We start from the raw sequence: 9,468 nt of genomic DNA on the forward strand, positions 1-9,468 counted from the left end.
ACAGGGGCATGTCATTCGATGGAACAGTTCTAACACACACAACATTTGATTTATTAAGTTTGTTGTCTTTTTTTTTTTTTTTTATTATACTTTAAGTTCTAGGGTACATGTGTATAACGTGCAGGTTTGTTACATATGTATACACGTGCCATGTTGGTGTGCTGATGTTGTCTTATTGGTATGGGAGGGGGCAGGGAAGTGCTGGGTAGAGAAAGGTGGGTGCCTGGCTATGGCCTCACCCTCCAGGCCTGTGCCCACGGACCTAGGTGAGGACAGACATTTCTGATTTTTGTGCCCAAATGTTGCATTACCCAAGACCACCTGGCCTGCCACGCCCCCCATCCTGTGCCTGTAAAAAACCCGAAACCCTAGTGGGCATGCACACAAGCAGCTGGACATCAAGAGGAACACACCAGCAGAAGAAGACACAAGTGGCTGGACATGAAGAGGAATGCACTGGTGTAAGAGCACACTGACAGACCCCGGCAGACCTGCAGACCATCAACTGCTAGAACGATGTGAAGTTTGGCCGGGGCAGTTAGAGGAGAGCCTGGCCACTGAGTGGGCCCAATTCCAGGGTACAACCACCTTCCTACTCCATCTCCCTTCTGGCTCCCCCATATGCTGAGAGCCACTTCCATTCAATAAAACTTGCACTCAACTCATTCTCCAAGCCCACACGTGCTCTGATTCTTCTGGTATACGAAGGCAACAAACTCTGGGATACAGAAAGGCCCCTGTCTTTGTGATAAGGCAGAGGGTGTAATTGAGCTAACACAAGCTGCCTACGGACAGCTAAACTGAAAGAACACTGTAACACACGCCCACGGGGGCTACAGCTGTAAACATTCACTCCTAGACACTGCTGTACGGTTGGAGTCCCACAACCTGTCCATCTGCCTGTTTCCCTAGAGGTTTGAGCAGGGGATCACCAAAGAAGCAAGCCACAACCCCACTGCATGCCTTGCAAGGGAGAACAAAAGAAGTTTTCGCATTTCATTATATGGATGTGGTTTGTGTCACCCCAAAACAATTACAAGAATAACATTAAACATCACTGATCACAGATCACCATAACAGACAAAATAATAATGAAAAAGTCTGAAATACTGCAAGAGTTACCAAAATGTGGCACAGAGACATGAAGTGAGCACACACTATTGGAAAAATGATGCCAGTAGCCTTGCTTAACTCAGTGTTGCCATAAATCTTTAATTTGTAAAACATGCAGTATCTGCAAAGTGCAATAAAGAAAAGCACAATAAAATGTGGTATGCCTGTACTCAATAAAAGATAAATAAATATTGAATAAATAAATGGAATTGAGCTAGGTGACAGTCCCCAGGATATGCCAATGACACATCAAACACGCATTCATTTTTGCTAGTGGAACTCTTTTTAGATAAGCTAGTTGTCACCAGTCCTCTGATCATCATCGTCACAATGGATTTAGCACAATCTCAATGTCTCAATGACACACTGTCACAACTCCAGTGCCTACAGAAGTGAGACAACTCAAAAACAAATTCACATTTCTGGATCACACAAAAACGGAAACATAGCTTCACTCAAAGATAACCTCAGAGGAAGGCAAGAACAACTATATCTGGGGAAAGAAGCAAAAACAAGGGTATAATTACTACAATAAACTATAATACTTTCACATCCAAGATACAATGGGACCAAGGGTCGGAAAATGTGGACTATAATACTCAGATGTTCAAAACACTATGGTTCATTCTTTTCTCCAATTACTTATTGTTAAGAGCTGCATAGACACTGTGTAATCCTCCAACTTTTATGTTTTGCTTCTTTTGTTTTTTGTTTGGCTATTTGAATTAATGTGTCGTATAACTGAATTGTAAATGACCAAGAACTAGCCAAAGAAGCAAAATTATTTAGAGATAGTCTCAGAGAACAAATGATGTCACATATACTTTACTTTATCATATTATAAAATATCTATTTCTTATTAGAAACAGAAAGCTGGCAAAATACCATTTCTATATTCCACATAAGAATTTTGAAGTATTCTATAACTTAAAATTTTTTTCTATATGCATTACAGTGTCTGAGAAGGGTTATATGGTACTTGATTTATTTCATAGAACGTTATATTTAAGAGAAGTTACTCATTTTCCTCAACAAAAGCCTCTTTTGTGGTAGACTAATGTGCACTTGACTGCAGAAATATACTTTTAATTTATTCTCAAGAGTTGCTCTCAAATACTATAAGATTAATACTATAAGATGAATTAATATAAGATTAATACTATAAGATTAAATACTATAAGATTACTAATTTTACAGTTGTGGATCTTGACTAGCATCTGTGGGAACTAATAATGTACTGACTTCAGTCTTTGGTCTGTCCTGTTAAAATTTTATATGTAATCTTAATAAAAATCAGATGGTCTTAAATGCAAGTGAAGATTTCATTCAACAGACAGTTTTGACAAGATGTCATGTAATGTTAATTCTATGTGATTAAGATTCTGACTGAAAATTATAGGATGTGACAGCTGGAAAGGACCTTAGAGAGCTTCTCATCTAAACTCATTGTCTTAAAAGATATCCAGAGAGGCAGAGTGACTTGTCCAAATTTATGCAGTGAATTGATGGAGGCAAGGCTGAAAGCCAGATCTCTTCACGCTTTTTCTAGTATTCCTCCATTGCTATGCAATTGTTCTTTATGAAACTTCTTGAATGGAGATGAGGAATGGATTAGAATTAACTTAGGGCATTTGGTGAATGGAGAAGAGGAATGGATTAAAATTAACTTAGGGCATTTGGTAAGAGTTTGGTTGATGAGATAAAACTAAGACAAGGATGAAGTAAATAAATGATGGTACCACTGAGATGAAGAGAGTGACTAGGCCCAAGCATGGTGGCTCACGCCTGTAATCCCAACACTTTGGGAGGGCGAGGCAGGAGGATCACTTGAGTCCAGGGATTCAAAACCAGCCTGGGCAGCATAGTGAAACCCCTGTATCTCCAAAATAATTTAAAATAGTCAAGTGTGGTGGTGTGAGCATGTAGTCCTAGCTATTCAGAAAACCAAGGTAGGAGGATTGCTTGAGTCCAAGAGTTCAAGGTTGCAAACTGTGATCACGCTGCGGCACTCCAACCTGGGCTACAGAGGAAGACCCTGCCTCTTGAAAAAAAAAAAAAAAAAAAGAATGGTTATTTTAATTTTTATTTCACACTGATGTTTCTAAACAAGTGATTAAGAAGTTTAGCATAGCCATATGATCAAATGTAAAGGACATATAAATTATTCAGTGGTGCAACTACCAAGTGCTGAGCTCTTGAGAGATGGAGGCAAGTTCCATCCTTAATGGGAATAAGTATAATCCAACCTTTAAAGGAATGGAATGTGAAAATTAACACATAAATCAACAACATAATCATAAACATAAAAACAGTGCTTGTTTTCGCTTATAATTTCGTATCAATCCTAGATTGACGTTATCATGAGAAGTGTCTTAGTCTGCATGAAGATTCCTAACCTAATCAGTAATAATAGCTGTTATTATTTATCATTCAATATGTGGCAGGCAATCTGGTACCATATACAATATCACGTTTATTTTAGTTTTTAAAATGAAAAAGCCATGACGTAGAAAACTTATTGAACCTGTTCAAAGTTACAGTTTGAGATTGTAAATATTGGCTTGGAATCCTGGCATTCTCACTCTAGAATTCTTATATTTAATTGCATCCTCATACCAAATGTTGATATTCCACCCTCTGGTGGTGAGGAGGTGCCACTGCAGCTGCAATTATTCCAGGAGAATGATTTCAAGTGCAGGAGAGACCAGGGAATTGTTCAACCCTTAGTAGCAAGAGTATCCAGTTACTGTATGCAATTAGGTAACCAGTTCTATCTATTTCTCAAGAATACCAGCAGATAAACTACATAATCATAAATTTTCAAATGCTTACAAAGCTAATACTTAGCTTTAAGTAGGCTGCATGTAAACAATTCCAAGGTGACCAGTTGCTCTAGCCTACGTCATCCCATAGTAATAAACCAGGTAACTCCCTCTATAAATCCATCAACAACCAAAATCTGTGTTTACTCATTGAATCAAAATTATATACTGAAACACTTTTATTAATTTGGCACTCACTTAAATAAAATGTGTGAATGCCTCATTCCAAAGAGAAAATAACTCATGGAGCGACCTTATTCACAAATGACAGACTTAACATCACCATATGAGATTTGAAGGGACTGCCCAAGTACTCACTAATTGACTGCATATTGTGAAATTAATAAGAAGGCTGCTGGCTGGAGACAGTTCTGTAAATTCCAGACTATAGGATGTCCTGCCTATGCCTACACAATTTGGCAAGAGGACTCTGTGTTGGCATTGAAAATATTGAAAAATGGTTCCCATTTTCATGGTAAAAACATACCTACACGGCTGGGCACTGTGGCTCATGCCTGTAATCCCAGAACTTTTGGAGGCCAAGGCAGGTGGATCACCTGACGTCAGCAGTTCGAGATGAGCCTGGCCAACATGGTGAAACCCCGTCTCTACTAAAAATACAAAAATTAGCCAGACGTGGTGGCACACGCCTATAATCCCAGCTATTTGGGAGGCTGAGGCAGGAGAATGGCTTGAACCCAGAAGGTGGAGTTTGCAGTGAGCCAAGATCAACGCCGCTGTACTCCAGCCTGGATGACAGAGCAAGACTCTGTCTCAAACAATAAAATAAATAAATAAATAACCTACAAATAAATATGATTTTGAAATAGTTGAATAAGTTTGTGTCATGCTAATAAGTAGCTTTCTTAATGATCTTGTTCTTATTAAACAAAAGAGTAGCCAAAAGATAGACATAGTTTTTAATTTTTTTCCTTTGAGTTCAATACTCTTGCCAATTCTTAGAAATCTTGGATATGCAAAATTTCAAAACTATATTTCTTCAGACATTTAGTTATAATTTGAATCAATTTTTATTTAGCACCTTCTATTTATGAATTTTTGAAGCTAGATACATTTATGGAGATCTCGTGATATGGCAACAAGACACCAGGCTCAGTGTTGTGAGTGTGGAAGGGAGGAAGATACACATGCTTCTCCTCTTCATGGAATTCACAATTAGTGGCAAAGGCACAAAAGAGAAAAAAATAAAATCATCATAAGTTAAGATGAGTTTTAAAAAGGAAAAAATATTAGACCCTGATAATGGAATTTTTTCATATAGGATGATAGACATTCAAAGAAGTAACTCTTAAGACACAAAAGATGAGAACTATAGATAGAATGGGAGAAGACAGTGAAGGGGTGAAACAGACAGGCAGCTGCGTGTGCAAAGTACAGAGGCAAGGAAAGGTTTAGTGTGCCAAGGAGCTGCATAAGGCCTGTGAGGATGAAGCATGTTGGGCAGAGCCACATGACAAGAGTTACACTTAGAAAAATAGGGTCGGGTGTGGTGGCTCACGCCTGTAATCCCAGCACTTTGGGAGACCGAGATGGGAAGATCACCTAAGGTCAGGAGTTCGAGACCAGCCTGGCCAACATGTTGAAACCCTGTCTCTATTAAAAATACAAAAATTAGCTGGGCGTGGTTGTGGGCGCCTGTAATCCCAGCTACTTGGGAGACTGAGGCAGGAAAATTGCTTGAACCAGGGAGGCAGAGGTTACAGTGACCCGAGACCATGCCATTGCACTCCAGCCTAGGCAACAAGAGCGAAACTCCGTCAAAAAAATAAAAAATAAAATAAAATAAGAAGACGAAGAAAGAAAAATAGGCTATGGCTAGGTCTTATAAGATGTTGTAGGGAAGGCTAAAGGAAAAAGATCTTATTCTAAGGACAATGAGAATCCGTTTGGTATCTTTAAGCAAGAGAATCACAAGCTATAATGAAGCCTACGTGCAATAATGAAGCCTCTGTGCAATAATAAATACAAATATGTGTAAGAATTAAATGGGTGGCTGTAGGGTTCATGTGGAGGGCACAATGAAGTATTTAAACATACAAGTGTGGTTATTCAAAATTATGAATGACTTGCATGTGTTACAAAGGTATTGTATACAAGACGAGTGTGCAGCCTATAAAGCTGAAAGTATTCAGATGTGCCCCTTTATATTTATAATATCCTCAGTCTTTCACATATCAAGGAAGTGTTTGCATAAGAATTACTGAGAATTGCTGAATGTTCTTGGGCTTCTTCAGACCTTGGGAAGGGAGTCTAGATAGTGCACTAAGACTATACTTCTATTTTATTATCATTAGCTGAGCCAAGTATATTATAGAATATGTTACAGAGAATGTGCTGGTCAGTTCTGTGCCATGAGTATGAAACTATGCTAAGAACGATGTCTTAATGCAATAAACAAAGGAGCTGCTCATCTGTCTGCAGTCAATAAAAAAAACACAGAATAGAGAAAGATGGAAAACACATCTGAAGAAGGTTTGTTGTAAAGGAAAGTAATCAACCTTTGAGAAGCACAAACACAAGTAAACAAACCACTTTGTCAAGTATAGAAAAAAGGAATTAAATCTATTAGTAATTCAGAAAAGGAAGTAATAACTCCTAAATGGGAAGATGGGGAAAGACTTCAGGAAAAGGAAGCATTTAAACTTGGCTTTCAAGGAGATGAGGGAAATGAAATGTTAGGCAAAAGACAGGTGTTCCTTGGGCAATGGCCACGTTCAGTACTTCGCATGAACAGTGAGCAGGAATGTGATCACAAAGTCCTCTCACATCCTGGTCCGCTGGAGAGAACAGTATCTGAGTGGAATGAGATGGGGCTCAACTGGATCCAATTCTACGTTTAAATGTCTTGAACATCAAATTACCACATTCTGTTACATTGGCAGCTCTCAAAACCAGTGCTAAATGTTAATCAGTATTCAATTGGCCACTGCCTTATGCATTTCTTGTTGTCCACTTACCAATGTGCAGAGTCATGGTGGCAAAAAAAAAAAAAAAAAAAAATGTTAGCTTGGGTGAACAGGTTTAGACTCTTATTTGACCAACCCCACCTTGAATGAGTCACCTTTGGAGCTAACATAAAAGCCATTTTGAAGATTCAAAACGGACTTACATCTTTGTTAATAAGACATCATCTTCATATATAACCAAAGTGCTAATGAGATGTTATCCTTCAAATTAGTTTAAGCAAGGAGTTGCAAAGAAGTCTTGAGAAGAAGCCAACACCCAGGTTTCTGAGTATATAATCGCTCCACCAAAGAATTTAATTTTCAAACTCAGCATGTTGAGTCCTTATGACCATCTTTAATTAAGGATTTTAGCAATATGCCTCATAGCCACTGCCATTCACTCAGGAGCTTCAACAATGCCCCACCACTCTCTGCCATCACACATGGCACTAATCCTATAAGCTTTGAAGATGGATTGTGTTTGCCCAGCAGCTTCCATAGCAGAACCTGGCTCCTGGACAACTTTCAAGAAACCTGCAATGAAACCACCAGCTGCCAAATGACCATTTGTGAACAGGACTTATTCACAGACAATAGCTGTGTGCAAAGTACCTGCCTCCCCGGAGTTGTTCAAACAACTTACTCCAATTCCAGGCCCTGCGAAAGGACAGTGTGCCAATCAGAAAGTTTTTCAGCAGGGCTGGCTTGTGTTTCTCAGCCTTGCCAATCAGAAAGCACTCAGCAGATGGGTTTCATAGCCCAGAGCTGCCATCCTGCAAGCCTCAAGGGAAACAGTTGCCCACCCAAGACTTCTGAGTCTAAAAATTGCCAAACTCTGGAATGTGCCTCTAGCCAATGTCAGTCTGAGAACCCTGAATCCAGTTCCTGTAGACCTCTGGTCAGTGTAACACCTGAGCCACAACTCCTGGAATCTTCTTCCAGCACTTATGAACCAACTTGCTGTGTTACTGGTGGTTTTCAATTGCCTAGTAAGTGAAGATCTGTAGGGGAGATAGCATATATTCTCATTTGGATAAATTTATTTTTGAGATACTTAGATATTTTGTATTTCTTTAAATACAAAATGTTGTATGTGTGTTTGTTAGTAAATGAACATGTCTTATTTTACTACTGTCTCCAAAGATAAGATTTCTTTTCTTGTCGTTCTTTTGGGTATGCCTAGTGGTAATCTGGGGTTGGAAAGCATGCTGACTATTTTAGAGCAGTAGGATATGATTTGTTATTAAGCAATAAGATTTGTAGCCAGGAAATAACATGAATACTTAAAGGAAACTTCACACTTTGACTGTGAGTTGCTTTCTTTGGAAATACTTAGCATTGGATCTGGCTTATTAAGTAATGTGCTACTAGTCTTAGAAATTCATAAAATATTGGAATTAAAACAAACCCAAAAGCCAACCTAGTCCTATGAATTATGATAGGTTCAACCCTATCAGAGGTTGCCCAGGTAGTTAATAACATCAGAACCACAACTAAAATCCAGACCTATTCACTGGCCATCTGTTATTTTAGCCATTGAATCACGACATTCTTAAATTAACTATAAGATTAAGTCTATTGCTTGAATAGTGCAAGGTAATTTTGAATTTCACCTCCATGGGCTTTATAACGACATAGCAACCAGAAAGCTTTATACAGAATGAACTGAAGTTTAGCATCTTCATTTTGTTCCCGCCGGTTTTTTTTCTTTTTCCTGATTTCATTGTTTCTTAAGTATTTTTTGAGTTTGGAAAATATTCTTTGTATTAAATAAAGTGGCTTTGTTTGGAAGCAAAATTTGGACTTGTCACACTATTATTTTTATTCAGTCCTTTTGTGGATGTTATGTTACAGGGTTTTTGTTTCTTTGTTTGTTACCTAATGAAAATAGTATAAATATTTAGAAGAAAAGAGAACATATCCTCTTGTTATAATTTTTATAGTGTGAACCAGAAAGGAGTCACTCATGGCAGTGGTCAACAGAAGATGGAAAATATACTCATATGAATAGCATAAGACCATAGAGTCAGATGTGTGAAATTGATTAATTTTAGTTAGGTAGCTTAGCTATTCTGAAACTTTTGGTATGCTCTTAAATTGATCTTTTTTTTTTTTTTTTTTTTGAGATGGAGTCTCGTTCTCTTGCCCAGGCTGGAGTGCAGTGGCATGATCTTGGCTCACTGCAAGCTCCGCTTCCCGGGTTCATACCATTCTCCTGCCTCAGCCTCCCGAGTAGCTGGGACTACAGGTGCCCGCCACCACGCCCAGCTAATTTTTTGTATTTTTAGTAGAAATGGGTTTCACCATGTTAGCCAGGATGGTCTCGATCTCCTGACCTCGTGATCTGCCTTCCTCAGCCTCCCAAAGTGCTGGGATTACAGGCATGAGCCACTGCGCCCAGCCTTGGATCTTTCATTTTTTCAGGGCAAAGTAAGGTAGTGGTTGAGAGCATGAATCTGAAGATGGATTTCCTTGAGTTGGAATCTTAGCTTTGCTTAGCGACAACTGTTTAAATTCCAACTGTGTGACTATGTGCAAGTTATTTAACCACCTCAGTTTCTTCAACT

At 38.7% G+C, this 9,468-nt stretch overlaps 1 protein-coding gene across 1 annotated transcript; it reads left to right on the top strand.

The window, feature by feature from the left end:
• Window positions 1-7,254: 7,254 nt before the first annotated feature.
• On the top strand, window positions 7,255-7,924 carry LOC111524584 (keratin-associated protein 27-1). The gene has a single exon (XM_023189800.1). The coding sequence runs from the start codon at window positions 7,278-7,280 to the stop codon at window positions 7,896-7,898; it is 621 nt and encodes a 206-aa protein (XP_023045568.1). The 5' UTR covers window positions 7,255-7,277; the 3' UTR covers window positions 7,899-7,924.
• Window positions 7,925-9,468: the final 1,544 nt, after the last annotated feature.

The sequence above is a fragment of the Piliocolobus tephrosceles genome, chromosome 19 (genome assembly GCF_002776525.5).
Source record: "Piliocolobus tephrosceles isolate RC106 chromosome 19, ASM277652v3, whole genome shotgun sequence".
In the NCBI taxonomy this organism is placed as follows: Eukaryota; Metazoa; Chordata; class Mammalia; order Primates; family Cercopithecidae; genus Piliocolobus; species Piliocolobus tephrosceles.